The sequence below is a fragment of the Podarcis bocagei genome, assembly GCF_964188305.1.
Source record: "Podarcis bocagei genome assembly, chromosome: 1".
Lineage (NCBI taxonomy): Eukaryota > Metazoa > Chordata > Lepidosauria > Squamata > Lacertidae > Podarcis > Podarcis bocagei.
In genome coordinates, this window is record NC_138125.1 from 96,316,943 (window position 1) to 96,332,723 (window position 15,781).

Sequence of the window (15,781 nt, forward strand, 5' to 3'; positions counted from 1 at the left end):
GTGATCTCCTCTTCCAAATCACAATCCTGGGGGAATGGGGGTGAAATGAAATATACTGTCCAGAAAGACCCACAAAGACACCAGAACTTTATGCTCTGTGGAAAAGATGCAGCTGTTTTAATGTGACCTAGCAACAAAATCAAACAGGAGTTCTTTACTTCCAGGATTATACAATGTAGAGAGATTATTTTAGGGAAGAACTTATACAGGAAGATGGGAACCCCATCTGAGAAAACCCTCTAAATGTAAAAATGTGTCTCTGCCTTGAAATTCTAAAAATAAAAGCAACAAGGGGAAGGAAGTGACTGAACACTGGGATAATATTGGTGTGTATGTGTGTGTGTGTGCAGTTGAGGAAATGGGAGTGATACAGCAAGGAAACTCCACCCAAGCATAATCACGTAGTAGAATTCATTTGAGAACCAAAAGGAGGGTGTACACAAGTCTGGATGTGAGGTTTTTTTCCCCTAGAAAGTTTTAAAGGGGAGATCTTTTAAAGTAAGATGATAGTGTTAAGTCTAATATGTGTTAAAATATGTTTTGTCTTTCTGTGATACCCTAAGAGCTTGGTGAAAGCTCTTTTAAAAGCCTAATTAGTATTGGTTTTATATTTTTAAGAGCAGTATAGTTAATACTTATTAGTATTTCCTATGGAAGCTGATACTTGTAAATTAAATGTTCGAGTTACAAGTGGAGAGAACACAATGCAGCAAAACAAATGATTTTGTAGATGTGCTGTATCACTTAACTGAAACTTGAATGGTTAGATCACACCCATATTCTAAAAAATGTCAGTATCAGATTCCATTGTTTTGCATCCTCCCATTGATTATCATTCCCATTAGATCCCTATATAAAATTCTCAATTATCTGATTGCATTCTAAATCACATCAACGCTTCTGGGAGAAATTTCCATATGGACTTGCTTGAAGTACGACAGCAGCAAACTACTAATAATGTGTTAAAAGCTCAGAATAATTATTGGGCGGGGGGGCAAGATGCTACATGCAAATAGTATTGAGGCTAGATAGCAATCTCTTGCACAGCTGCAGTAGCTACTGTTATTTTTAGCATTTATTGACCATTTGTCTTTGTTAGAAAAGAACTCTTTAAAAAAATCGATGTCGGATTTATTAAGTGCCTTTGAAATTCATGAGGCTCAGAGGGGAATGCATATCCACACACACACACACACACACACACACACTTCTTAGGAATGCTGCCACTATTCAAACACACATTCTGAGCACAATCTTTTTAATGCCCAGTTTATTCAAAGCTCAGATACCACACAGAGGACATCTGCAGTAATGCAAGACATTCCAAGTAAAGTTTATATGAGTAATTAAAAGGAGGGACTCGCATACAAAAAAAGCACTGAAAACTACAGAGAGCTACATTTCTGAAAAAAGTAGAACAAGTGAGATATTTTATTATTTTGTGTGTCATGCATAATGTGCTAATTCTTCCATCTCTTACCTCAGCAGCACATGCTGACATTTTGACCAAGAAATGAGTCTCTTTCCTATCAGAAACACTAACCCTAATCTGAGATATGTGAGAAATGATGAGTTATTTAGTAACGAAAGGCCAGGCGCTGTGAACATGTTCAGATACTATTTTAACTTGTGATGATTACTCAGAGAGGAGAGGAACTATGTATTTTGCTCCTTTGAGGATATAAAAGTTTATTTATTTATGATTGCATTTATATTTCACCTAAGTCCAACTATGTACAATAAGGCTTACCCAAAGTATGTGCAGAATCAGAGCTTCAGCAATCACCAACCCCAGCAGCCTTTCACCCAAACTGTCAGGTAACTGCAAAACTCACACCTGTTCTTATAATTTGGACTCATTAAACACTACTGCAAAAATGTTAGGACCTTTGCAAAGTGAATTGTTTTCCTGTGCTGGTCTCCAACCTTTAACTTCAATGTAGATTTTACAAATAAAAGCAACTCCAAAGAAAGAAAGAAAGAAAGAAAGAAAGAAAGAAAGAAAGAAAGCAGCGGGATAACAAAAAATGAATCTAAAGTGACACCTTCTGTTTAGTTGTGCAACTACATATAATTTTATGTACTTAAATTTAACAGCGTGATCAAGAACAAATCACACTAAAAAAAATTATTTGTGCCATCGTTCACAGCATGCATCTCTTTAAAAGATGTAATGGTGATTAAGTATTATTCTACTTTACTTTATGTAGCCAATTTCATGGTAAAATAAAAACAAACTTCCACTGCACAAATGAGAAGGCTCTCCAGTTATTAATAGAAGAAGTGTGCATGCACACGTATCTGAAGAAGTGTGCATGCACACGAAAGCTCATACCAAGAACTAACTTAGTTGGTCTTTAAGGTGCTACTGGAAGGAATTTTTTTATTTTCAGTTATTAATAGGATACTATAATCAACATGTTGAGCAATACTAGCTACATTAGCTATCTTGGGTAGTTTTATGGGATTGATCAGGCAATAGATATATGCAAGTCAAAATGCATTTGAAGTAGCAAAGAAGTGAAGATCTTTAAACATAAGGGATTTTTGGGTAAAAATACGAAACCCATGGACACAGCAACTGATAAACACAGAATTCCATGGAACTCCCTCAAATAGCTGTAAAGGGGCCTAGCAACTGGGGAAAAAAGTCTGTTGCTTGAGGTCTCCTCATGGTGGTGGAAAGTTCTAAGCCATTAAGGAAAATGGTCCCTCAGGGATGCAGCTGTATGACAGCATGTGAGGGACTTCTTGATACAGTGGCTTCCATTTTCTGACCCCCAGTCTGCCTCTTGTGCATCTAGCTGCAACTTCAGAGAAATTAAGAAGACATGCAAAGCGCACTGTTTGCCAAACAAATTTTGGAAACATTTGATCACGGTTCATCATGATTTTACTGGTTGTACTGTTCTTTTAGTGAGCCATTATTTATGTATCATATTTTAACTGATTTTTATTATGATGGAGCACACCCTAGAACCTTTGGTCAAGAGTGGGTAATAAATGCAGTGGTACCTTGGGTTAAGAACTTAATTCGTTCTGGAGGTCCGTTCTTAACCTGAAACTGTTCTTAACCTGAAGCACCACTTTAGCTAATGGGGCCTCCCGCTGCCGCTACACCATCGCTGCACAATTTCTGTTCTCATCCTGAAGCAAAGTTCTTAACCCGAGGTAATATTTCTGGGTTAGTGGAGTCTGTAACCTGAAGCGTATGTAACCTGAAGCATATGTAACCCGAGGTACCACTGTACAGTGGAACCTTGGTTCTTGAAAGCCTTGGTACTTGAACATTTCGTCTCCCGAACGCCAAAAACCCGGAAGTAAGAGTTTTCCGGCTTCCAAAAAATGTTCAAAAACCAGAAGTAAGTGTTCCGGTTTTCAAACGTTTTTCAGAAGCAAAACGTCCGATACAGCTATTGGCTATTGTTTCCGGGGCACCTGCACTAATTGGAAACTGCACCTTGGTTTTCGAACGTTTTGGAAGTCAAAAGGATTTCCGGAACAGATTACATTCAAGAACCAAGGTACCACTGCATGTCCGATAGGTAAGTAGATAAATAAACAATACCAAATTTACCTGGATCTAGGTGTGTGAAAGATCCAATGACAAAATCCAGCGTGGAAACAGCCAGTAGGAAGAGAAGCAGCAGCTGGAGACGGATTATCCATTTCACACCGGCAAGGTTAATTCCAAGCAAACCCAGCAGCACAGCAAGTGAGATGCCCCTTATGGCCCAAATGTTACTGAAGCCCAGGAGTTCAGAGATACTTTCAGAAAATCCAGTAATGTACATAGCGCCTGCAACACACTGAAAAATACTTCCAGTTACGAAACTGCTAAGTAGTATGTTACAAGCCATATAAACTGGAGGATGCAGAAGATTTTATTTCTTTTACTTGGCCTGCAAGTGGACCCTTGTGGCAGCTTAAAATGTCAGAAAAACAAACAAACAATAAAATGGGTATAAAACAAACTCTGTAAATAAATAACAATAAAATATATAGCTTACAGTTATTTAAAAACAATGTGGTACAGTGGTAGGTCGGGTTAAGTACTTAATTCATTCCGGAGGTCCGTTCTTAACCTGAAACTGTTCTTAACCTGAAGCACCACTTTAGCTAATGGGGCCTCCTGCTGCCGCCACGCCGCTGGAGCACGATTTCTGTTCTCATCCTGAAGCAAAGTTCTTAACCTGAAGCACTATTTCTGGGTTGGCAGAGTCTGTATCTTCAACAGGGGTTTGGAACCTTTTTGGGTCCACAGGCCAGATCCTCCCATGCCAAATTTGACAGGTGGGTGGGGCAGTGGCCTCTCAGCAAATAGGAGGCGCTGCTGGTCTCCTTCCAACCCTAGCAATGAACTGGCGGGACTGGCCTCTGGGGTCTCCTGGGCTCTACACCAGTCTTCAACCGTAGGGTAATATTGATTTGTTTCCTTGCCCTTGTTTCCACTCCCTGCTTCTTCCCTTGCCGATGGGGCAGGCACATTTTGTGGTCCGCCTCAGGCACAACCATCTATTGGGCTGGCCCTGAAATGCTGTGTAAATATATCGTTACATAATTTTGTCGCTGGATGGCATTGGATTTAGTTGTATCTGAGTGGAGTTTCCTTTTGCTGTTCTGCTCTTTTTGAGAGAGGCAATAAAGTTTCTCTCTAGGTTCCTGACTGGCGTGTCCTCTATACCAGGCATACTACCAGACTTTTAGAAGACATCTGAAGGCAGCCCTGTTTAGGGAAGCTTTTAATGTTTGACAGACTATTGTACTTTAATATTCTGTTGGAAGCCGCCCAGACAGGTGTGCGGGCTATAAATAATAAATTATTATTATTATTGGCAAACTCGGCGCTCCAGATGTTTTTGGGACTACAACTCCCATCATCCCTGACCACTGGTTCTGTTAGCTAGGGGTTGTGGGAGTTGTAGTCCCAAAACATCTTGGAACGCCAAGTTTGCCTATGCCTGCTGTATACCAACCATGATAAGTACCTATTTATTACATTGGCTCATTTTTTATAGTTATCACTCAGTGACCTCGTTCAAATATCACCCTAGGCCAGCCTTCTCCCAACATGCCCCCTTCAGATGTTTTGGACTACAGCTCTCATCATCCCTGATCATTGGGCTCTGCTGGCTGGGAATGATGGGAGACGTAGTCCAAAACAATCTAGAGGGCACCAAGATGGGGGAGGTTGCCCTAAACTAAAGATTGCATAATATGAATGAGTCAGAACAAGTCACAGTGAGCACTAAGCTTGCCTCCTCCTCCGCTCCCTAATCTCTCTCCTCTTCTGGTACAGCTACAGGGAAGAGTTTGGTTTTTCCTTAACCACCATCACCCATAACAACAAAGTATGGTTAAAGTTATCTATGGCTTGTTTGACCTGTCATCCAATTTGAATAGCTATACTTGGACCTTCTAAAAGCTAGAAATAATAACTGCTGTCATGTAGTGAATGAGTTCAGTGAATGAGGCCAGGATGGAACTTTTCTGTCAAAAGACTCAAGCTACAGACAAATTGCCATCACCTTAGGAATCTCTACTTCAAAATGATGTCTACATTGATGGAATATAGTTCATAGGCACTATGTTCCTCGAGCTGGTTCCTTGCCCAGAGGCTTTTGCTGAACTAAAATTAACAAATCACAAGTGCCAAACTGGATAATTCCAAAGATCTTAAAAGCTTGTAGCAAGCTGGTCAAGTACTTCTTAAACAGAAACTGTAAGAGTGTGAATAAGTGGGAAAGGCAACCTAAAACACAATCACGAGTATAAATGAAGGAATGATATACAGTGGTGCCTCGCAAGACGAAAAGAATCCGTTCCGCGAGTCTCTTCGTCTTGCGGTTTTTTCGTCTTGCGAAGCAAGCCCATTAGCGGCTTAGCGGTTTAGCGCTATTAGCGGCTTAGCAGGCTTGGAGGATCAGCTGATAAGCGGCTTAGCGGATCAGCTGTTAAGCGGCTTAGCGGATCAGCTGTTAAGCGGCTTAGCGGATCAGCTGTTAAGCGGCTTAGCGGATCAGCTGATAAGTGGCTTAGCGGCTTGGGGGAAAGGGGGGGAGGGAAAAAACCCCGCAGGAACTCGCAAGACATTTTCGTCTTGCGAAGCAAGCCCATAGGAAATTCGTTTTGCGAAGCACTTCCAAAACGGAAAACCCTTTCGTCTAGCGGGTTTTCTGTCTTACGAGGCATTCGTCTTGCAGGGCACCACTGTAATAGGTAAAAGGTAAAGGTACCCCTGACCATTAGGTCCAGTCATGACCGACTCTGGGGTTGCGGTGCTCATCTCCCTCTATGGGCCGAGAGAGCCGGCGTTTGTCCGCAGACAGCTTCCGGGTCACGTGGCCAGCATGACTAAGCTGCTTCTGGCGAACCAGAGCAGCGCACGGAAACGCCGTTTACCTTCCCGCCAGAGCGGTACCTATTTATCTACTTGCACTCTGACATACTTTCGAACTGCTAGGTTGGCAGGAACTGGGAGCAAGCAACGGGAGCTCACCCCGTCGCGGGGATTCGAACCGGCGACCTTCTGATCAGCAAATCCTATGCTCTGTGGTTTAACCCACAGCGTATGTAATTATTAAACATTATTGTGGAGGCCTCACTAAAGAATTAAAATAAGAATGATTTTTATAATCATATAATCATGACACAAAATCATTTCTTTATATAGCTGCTCAAGGCAGTTTGATTGGAGTCACAAAGTGGTTTTGATTTATTTATTTTATACTGATTTTCAGCTGTCTTGGGTATCAATGTCATACTTGGGTAATTCCAAAGCGCTCCTGGCCTAAATTTGGTTCTAAGCTCTTAAAATACCTCACAAGCAAGTAACAAATGTGGCACACTCATCCGCTGTGCGGCAGTAATAAGAAATAAATGTTAAGCCACCTAAATTCCTCCCCAGCAGCCCCCAAATCTTGAGAGCCACATTTTCCTTTGAGGTGTTTGTTTAGCTCTCCAGCACAGCAAATGGCATCCAGGACTTGGACTTATGTTAAAAAGCATTCCCGGTGCAGAACTTTGATCTAGCATTAGCCACGTTTCTGTTCCAATACAGGCAATTATAAATCTATCCATAACATAACAGATACACAACAGAGTTTTCATAATTTTTTGCAACTGCACAATTTCTACTGAATATTTAAAAAATCTTCTTCAGTAGCATAATATAAACTATGGGGTTTGTATATCATTGCCTCAAGCAAAGAAAAGGAAAGGTGACTGGAGATACAGATACACACACACACACACACACACACACACACACACACTAATTTATTTAAAAAGAAGTTGCATTCCTACCTGACCAAAAATATAGAGGAGGCCAATGGTCCCCCCAACTTGACCTCCAAGGACAGTAGAAATCATTGAGTAGACTCCTCCACTTCCAATGCTGCAGCGTTCACAAACCCCAATGCCAGACAAGACCGTTACTAAGGCCACCAGGATGACAATGGACACCAAAAACATGCCCATTAAAATACCGGTGTTTCCCTGAAATGGGAGGAAAAAGAAAAGGTTGAAACTTAAAAGAAGAAAGAGATGCATAGATTTCAAGGCACACACTTACCTTTGTTTTGCTTGCTACAAAAGAATGCAATGCATTTGTACTTCATCTAAGCCAAAGTGTCTTGCTTACCACTGTCAAAACGTTAGGAAGTTTACATGAAAGCAGTAGGAAGAAGGTATGTGGTTTCTTAAAACTTAACACTTGAACTCAACTCTACTGCAAATCACTCCAATGTCTAAAAAAAGCAACGTAGGAGGACTGGTATGCTGTACATGATTTTCTAAGAAATACAAGGTACCACAAGGCTCTGAGATGGGCTAACAGTGCTCATATCTTTCACAAAAACATGCGTATAAAATAACAACTGACGAGGGACTTCCGGGTTGGCGCGATCTGGAAATGGCGGATTCCCTCCGAGCTGCGGAGGGAATCGGCTCAACTGAGGACGGGTCTTGCCGCGCCGGCGACGCGGGGACCCTCAAAAACCGCAGGCGCTGAAGCCTGCGGACTGAAGACTCGGTGGGCACCTTAAGCGCCCCCCCGATCCACGAAGAGCCTTTTTAAAGGCTGCGGAGAGGATACGGAGGGTGGCGTGGTGCTGAGAGTCGATCGCTACCTCGGTTGAGCGAAGCCGCGAGCCATGACTGGAGAGCGCTGATTCCCTTCCTTGAAATTCGGACTGAAAAGAATAACCCGTGAGTAAAACGGAATTGGACTTTATGAATATTATCCCGTGAATTTGAGACGACCGGGGGGTGTGCTAAAAGGAAGTCCGCACCCCCCCTTCTTGCAGACGATCTAAAGCAACGATATAAGAACTAAGCTGGAGTGCCTACCCTTTGTGGGGTGAGTAAAAGACATTAACTTCCAAGATTTGGCAAAAAGAAATTTTGAGCTGGAGAGTGGAGTGTTGGAAGTTTTCTTTTAGTTGTAAACAACCCCCCCCTCCCGGGCCCGGGAGCGTCCTGCTTTGGAGCTTGTGGAAGAGGTGCGGAGTTTGACAGCTGTCAAAGCTGTCAAACGGACAGTTTAAGTGGAAAAATTGCTACTTAAGTTCCCTCTGGATTAAAATGAGTTGCAATTGAGTTAAAATTGTTGGAAACAAAGTAACAACAATAAGTTGGAGGATTGTTGGAGAAAGATTACCAAGTAACCAGATTCCCTCTAGGGGGAATTCTGTGAAATTACAATGGCTGTGGACGGAAAGTTACTAGTGGAAATCGAAAGAATGTTTCATCTGGTGGGAGTCTTACAAGAGCAGAGTCTGGCTATGAATAAACAACTTATGACCTTGACTTCTGGAACAAGCAGCTCTGCTGAATGTATTGAGGACCAGGATGAGAAAGATTCCACAGCTGAATTGGAAATGATATCTAAAGAAGTGGAAGAGACTAAACAAGAAAAAGAGAAAGTAAAGTTGGAAAGCAGCAACCAGGAGCTGACATCTGTGGAATATAAACAAGGAGACTTTTGGATTACATCTAACACAAATCTGCGAAAGATGCAAAAGATGAAGGAGGAGGCCCCGGGAGTTTATGCAACACAGGAATTTAAAATAAAGAAATATGATGGGGGCCTCCACTTTGACTTTGATTTTGAAGATGCAGACTTTGTGGAAATTTTCCAGCAGCTGTTTCCAAATGTTCTTGTGGGAAGAGAATATGGTTGGATGGTGACAGAACTTTTTCGAGATTCGACGACCGACATAAAGGATTACCAACAAGACCGGCGGAGAGGGACTGAAAGAGACTTGAAAGCCTCGGACGTGAGGAACCCAGGCTAAGAACTGATATTTTGGATATGTATTGGGAAGGGACGAAAACCAGGGATGGGAGGGAGGGAAGAATAGAATTGTAAAAACACTCAAGACCTTTGGGTTTAGTTAATATGACTTTTATTTAAGACAAATTGGGAAATCAATGGAAGAGAACTTGAGTCCAACTTAGAAAAAATTTACTTTTCTTTATAAAAGAGGTAATTTTAAGATGATTAAGAAGAGAAATACCAATTTGCTGACACAATTTTGGGAATGGGGATGCATGAAGGGGGGTGGGGGGAAGTCAGGGAATAAGGTTAGGAAAGTAGGATTTTCTGAAATTATACATGTTTTTGTCTTTTGTCTTTTTTTGTGTGTGTGTGTGTATTTGTTTCTATAAAAGGTGAAAAACCAATAAAAATTTCTATTAAAAAAAAATATATAAAATAACAACTGACAGGACTACTACATTAAGGGGATTTCTAATGCATCTCTTTACAGAAAGCAGAAGCCAGGCCTTATTCTTCTGTTTTCACAGCTTTTAGCATATGAACCCAGTCAGAAGGCCTTCAAATATTATCTGCATGCAGATGCTAAATAAAAAAGTGACCTCTTAAGCCTTTCTTCTGAGCTTTAGAGATCCCCATTGTGAACAAACTCTAGCATTTTGCTTCCTTCGTGCCATCTTCAAAGCACTCTGTGTGCTGCTCTTATCCCACAGGCATTGTGTTCCTTCCTGCTATGACTTCTCAAGGAAGGGCAGTGGCTTTTAGGTTCTCTTGCTTACTAATTATTGCTTTGTGCAGAACATGTTAGGTTATGCTTGTGCCATCTGCGTTTCCAAATAGCACCCACTGTCCTGGCTAGTTCGAAGATATTTAGTATACACAAAACTGATAGTGCTTTTGTTTTGTTTATTTTGCTTAACAATTGATGCAAAGCTAGAACAATGCTTTCCTTTTAGAAAAAATATAGCTGTGTAGGGAGGCTTGTATGCTAGCAGATGTCTGCATGCTGAGTCCTGGCTCCAGTTCCCCTTGGTCTGATGCAACTGCCATGAAAACCAGCAGGATTCCAAACTGAAACTGCACTTCCTGAAGGCTACAGCATTCTGGATACATATCAAGCTAGTTAGAGGAGCAGGCGAGGAGAGATAGGAAATGAGATTCTGAGGAAACAGCAGCATCCAATTTCTAGTTTTGATGAGAAATGAATGAATGGGCCCTCAGATCAGATAATCACTACTAGTAAGTTTGTGATAGTGCAAGGAGAACAGAAGGTGCAAAAGGTTGCAGGAGGCTTCTACAGGTCCATGGGTAATGCCGGTGGACAAACAAAAGACTCCCTCAAGGCAAATCTAAAAAAAGTGGTATAAACACCGACAACTGGGAAACACTGGCCTGTGAGTGTTCCAATTGGAGGATAAAGGTAAAAGTAAAGTACCCATGACAGTTAAGTCTAGTCGCAGACAACTCTGGGGTTGCGGCGCTCATCTCGCTTTACAGGCTGAGGGAGCTGGCGTTTGTCCGCAGACAGTTTTTCCGGGTCATGTGGCCAGCATGAAAATAAATCTTTTTTTTTTACTGCTGCCCTGGTACCTGTTTAATAATATCACTCAGTGATTATATTCTGTCTCCTCCAGCCAATAGGCAGATGCCAATGAAACCCACTGTAACCAGTTTGTTCCCCATCAACAGCTCAAGGACCACCTAGCCATTTGTTGCCTGTAGGCTTTTATTATTTAATTATTATTTGATTTATTACCTGCCCTTCACACCAGCAGGTCCCAGGGTGGGTTACAATATGCATTCAAGGTCCTCTTGCTGTGCAATTTGTAAATATTTGTTTAAACTCTCTGTCTCTTTTTTAAAAAACCACAATTATCCATTTTAACAATTTAATTTTGAATTCTAATCCAATCCACTTTCCAAATCCAATCTTCACAATGTGTACAGACATTCACACTCAGTAGAAATTTTACACCACCGAGGAGCTTTAGCAAAGGAGAAAGATTTTAAGCAGTTAAATAATAATTTTAAGCAGTTCCACTCTTCTAAGTTTAAAGTTCAGTTCATGCATAACTGTTCATAATACAGTCGTACCTTGGAAGTTGAAGGGAATCCGTTCTGGAAGTCCGTTCGACTTCCGAAACATTTGGAAACCAAAGCGAGGCTTCTGATTGGCTGCAGGAAGCTCCTGCAGCCAATCAGAAGCCGCGGAAGCCCCTTCGGACGTTCAGCTTCCAAAAGAACGTTTGAAAACCTGAACACTCACTTCCAGTTTTCAATCGTTCAGGAGCCGAAATGTTCGACTCCCAAGGCGTTCGGGAGCTGAGCTACAACTGTATAACTGTTATCAACATATTTTAAAAACTCAACAAATTTGGTATAAGGACAATGAAAGAGGGTGTTTGTTCCAGCTGGGCAGAAGGAGTGCTGCTTACAACCATCACTTCAAACTACACTATGTTCTTTCAGTAGAGCTTGGAGGAACATGAGGGAGGACGTGTAACTATGGCAACATGTGTTACCTGAACATTTATATTTGATCAGCTTCCCTGTAAATAGCCCAAGCTACTATTTTATTTTATTTTGACATAAAGGGAGAGAAATTAACAAAGCCATAGGAACCCAAGTATATTTTAAGCAAGTAATTTTGTGGGCTTTAAAGAGCTTATAAAATAAAATTTAAATCTGGTCTACGCCAATAGGGATTGCAAGCTGTAGTCCTAAGGAGCTTACTTGGAACCAAGTCCTACTGCCATCAGTTGAACTCAGATGAGTTCCAAGTGATTTCAGCAGAACTTACTTCGAAGTAACCAACAATCTGGAGAAGGCTGTAAGAGGACCAGAATGACTGCTGCACCAGCAAAAAGCCAGACCCAGTGGTATGGAGGGGATACCTCAAATCAAACCAGGATGTTGCACAAGCAGTGCCTGTTTCTACCATAATACAGCACAGGGCAAAGTGGTTGGGGATGTGCCAACCTAAATACATTTTGGCCACCTAAGCACTCAGCTGTGCCAAGGTAGAACCGCATGCTAAATATTTGGTAATAATAACAGGATTGTCAACCTAGCAGAATAGCTTTTGTGCCATGTGGATGGCATGGTATGCTGCTGCTGCTGCAGTCAGTATAAGCCACTTTCTGCACCATCACAGCTTCCCACATTTCATCAGGAGGTGGAAGGATCAAAAGGTCATCTAGCCAAATCATCTTGTTACCACTTGTGACTAAAAAGGATCAATCCCTACAACAGTGTGGTCCAAACAGAGGCCGAGAGCACCAAATACTATGCAAATTTCTCCACATGATCAGAGAATGTAATCAGGTTGGCCTGCAGGGCAAAATGTTGACTTGACACCAAAGCACACTGGTTTAAAATTATTTGCTCTCATTACAGTCTTAACTGGGCTGGATTGGGCTGTTTGCCAGTGCTCCAGTTATATCTCCCACTTGCTTGCATGTGTGTGTTTTGTGTGTCAGCAAGCTGCTTAAAAAACAGACACACCATAGCTGGAGGTTGAATATGTGATGAAGACTATCCAAATGAATATGCATTCAGCAGCTATTACAGAAGAAATGGTGGAAAGACCTAAAGATGATAAGGCAAAAGAATGGTCACCAGCACACAGGCTTTCAGTACTAATTTAAATGCAATACCTTAAGGACGTCAAAACCAATTCCAAGACAAATCAACAGCTGTATGGCTTGTCATTTAGTTCCCCATACTTACCACCAGCCACCCTGTCCTCAGAAAGAGAACTACTCCAAAGATATTGATCATACAAGAGGTAAAGACTCCGTCCCAAGTGCCAAAGAGCACTGGTTCCCAAACAAAAAGATGTATCTTCCACCAAGGTCTGTTGTGTGTCGGAGAACTCTGAATGAAAATAGGATTTAAAGGTTACGTTTGCTTTTTCATCTTGCTGGGCACCAGCAGAGGCACGAAGGGTCAGTACTATAATGCCTGCAAAATGCATGCTTTAAGGATGACAGAACTTGCCCCGTTCTTGCCCCCAGGGCAGTTAATTGTACGGAAATAAGTCCTATATAAGTGTGTCCTAAATAAGTCACACTACTGTGGCATCTGCTTGGCCACTGTGACAACGGGTATCTAGAAGAGATGGGCTTTTGGTTTGATTCAGAAGAGCTCTTCATCTTATGAAGGGTAATCATGTTGCCTGAATCCCACCCTACTACAAACAAAACCCAGATCCCCTGTTGATTATAGCCTACAAAGACCTACTTATCAGCAACTAGATTCAGTGCCAATGTTTAAGAATGGAACCAGTAGGTAAGGGCAAAAGGTTCTGACACTTATCCCCCGCCCCTGCCATCAAAAAGGAAATCAAAAACAAAAAAACTGCTTGCCAGCAAGTCCTGTTTTCACAAATACCTCTCTCTTTTTGCCTCAGTAGTAACCTTTTTAAATAATAATTTTTGTTGGTTTATTTTCTGAAACTATTTCAATTTATGCAAAACAAATTGCAAAACATGAAACAGGGTTAAGGATTGTTATAAATAAATAATCTACAGAAACAACTGGAAGAATTGATCAAATAAATTGACATTTTCTAATTACCGTATTTTTCGCTCCTTAAGACACACTTCCCCCCCTTAAAATCTAAGGGGAAATGTCTGTGCATCTTATGAAGCGAATGTGTGGTCCCCGGGGTTGGTCGGGGGGGAACCCGGGCTTCCCCCGCCAGCCCCGGGAGAAGCGGCAAAGCTGCGCGCAGCAACACCGCTTCCCCCCGACCTGTTTTGGGGGCTGGGGTCGGGGGAAGCTCGGGCTCCCCCCTCCCCCAAGCTCCAGGACCCGACCTGTTTTTGGGGCTGGGGGCGGTGGGAAGCCCGAGCATCCCTCACCCCCAGCCCCAAAAACAGGTATTGGGGGGGGGGTTGGAATTCTCCCCCCCCCAAAAAAAGTAGGTGCGCCTTATGGTCAGGTGCGCCTTATGGAGCGAAAAATACGGTAACAAGCATCTTCCTTGCAGGTTCCACATTACCCTTGACTCCCACCCAAACCAAAAGTTATTACTGTAAGGACAAACAAGAATATGCAGCAGGTGGGAGATAATCCTGTAAACTAGCTCCTGTATACTCAATAAAGCCATGCCAAAGGACCACAAACTTCTCCTGCGTACTTCGTCCCCTGACAATTCTCACTTTTTATGCGAGTTTCTCTAATGAGGCAATGTGCCACAGCTTTTGATACCAATATTCAAGGTCGTTAATTTGGAGACTATTCCAATGCTTTGTAGCAATTGTGGCTCATGCTACAAAGTGATTAATTATCAATGATCCACGGAGACTTTCAAACAAATAAATCACAATTTATATACACACTGTAAACTGAACACAAATCTGGACTCTTCTCAGAGCATTACTCCCACCACCTTGCAATGTTTCAGAATTCAGAACTCAGCTGTAGGGAACCAGGGCTTTTGCAACATACCTGTTGTGCTTCTTCGTGAAAAAGCTCTTGCACATGTCCATCATTCCTCATGCTGGTGTTGCCCCTGGGCAAAAACAGTCTGCCATTCACATTAAAGCTGTAGCTGTAGGGTGATGCCATAATGATAATGGAAGCCACAGGGCAGGGAACAGAGCTCAGTGTCAGCTATTATGCTCAAGTGAGTTCCTGCACAGATGAGGCATGCACAGCAGAGGCTTCATTGCTGTACTTCACCTAGTTCAGAGAAAAGACAGAACTTACCATCACCTTCAGATGCAGGCACAAGAGTTTTATCACAGATTCATAGAACAGAAGAGTTGGAAGGGATCCCAAGGGTCTTCTAGTCCAAACCCCTGCAATGCAGGAATCTCAACTACATCATGCATGGCAGGTGGCCATCCTACCTCTGCTTAAAAGTCTCCAAGGAAGGACAGCCCACCACCTCTCGCGGGAGTCTGATTCACTGTCAAACAGCTCTTACTGTCAGAAAGTTCTTCCTGATGCTTAGTTGCAATCTCCTTTCTTGTAACTTGAATCCATTGGTTTGGTTCCTACCCTCCAGAGCAGGAGAAAACAAGCTTCCTCCATCTTCTGTGTGACATCCATTTAGATATTTGAAGGTGGCTATCTCAGTCTCCTCTTATCCAGGCTAAACATATGCAACTCCCTCAACGGTTCCTCTTAAGGCTTGGTTTCCAGACCCTTGATCGTCTTGGTCTCCTACCTCTGCACACATTCCAAGCTTGTCAACATCCTTCTTAAACTGTGGTGCCTAGAACTGGACAGAGAACTCTAGGTGGGGTCTGACCAAGGCAGAATACACAGGGTAGGTGGGGGCCAGAGACTGGAATAATAACATCAGACTGTAGCAAAAACATGCGTATCATAGCAAGGATGACAAGGCAAATGCTAAACCTGGTTTTGCTTTTCCCAGGTGTGCTGTTTGATTTCCCTAACTCCTTACAATGCCAGCACTTTGACATCAGAAGCACTTAGAACTGAAAAGGAAAGGTTTGCTGGGCAGGCAACTCTTGTCTCATCCCTCCCCAT

The 15,781-nt window shown here is 42.3% G+C and overlaps 1 protein-coding gene across 5 annotated transcripts in view; it reads right to left on the bottom strand.

The window, feature by feature from the left end:
* SLC12A8 (solute carrier family 12 member 8) overlaps nt 1-15,781 on the bottom strand; it is a 69,088-nt gene that overhangs the window by 45,225 nt on the left and 8,082 nt on the right. For all 5 annotated transcript variants that reach the window (XR_014006500.1, XM_081188572.1, XM_081188573.1 and 2 more), the window contains exons 2-5: nt 14,732-14,965; nt 13,007-13,153; nt 7,306-7,497; nt 3,578-3,809 (exon numbers count right to left, since the gene is read on the bottom strand). Coding sequence is in view for 4 of the 5 variants with exons in the window: in XM_081188572.1 (XP_081044698.1) it covers nt 3,578-3,809; nt 7,306-7,497; nt 13,007-13,153; nt 14,732-14,851 (691 nt within the window). In the remaining variant the exon portion in view is untranslated. The remainder of the gene's footprint in view (nt 1-3,577; nt 3,810-7,305; nt 7,498-13,006; nt 13,154-14,731; nt 14,966-15,781) is intronic.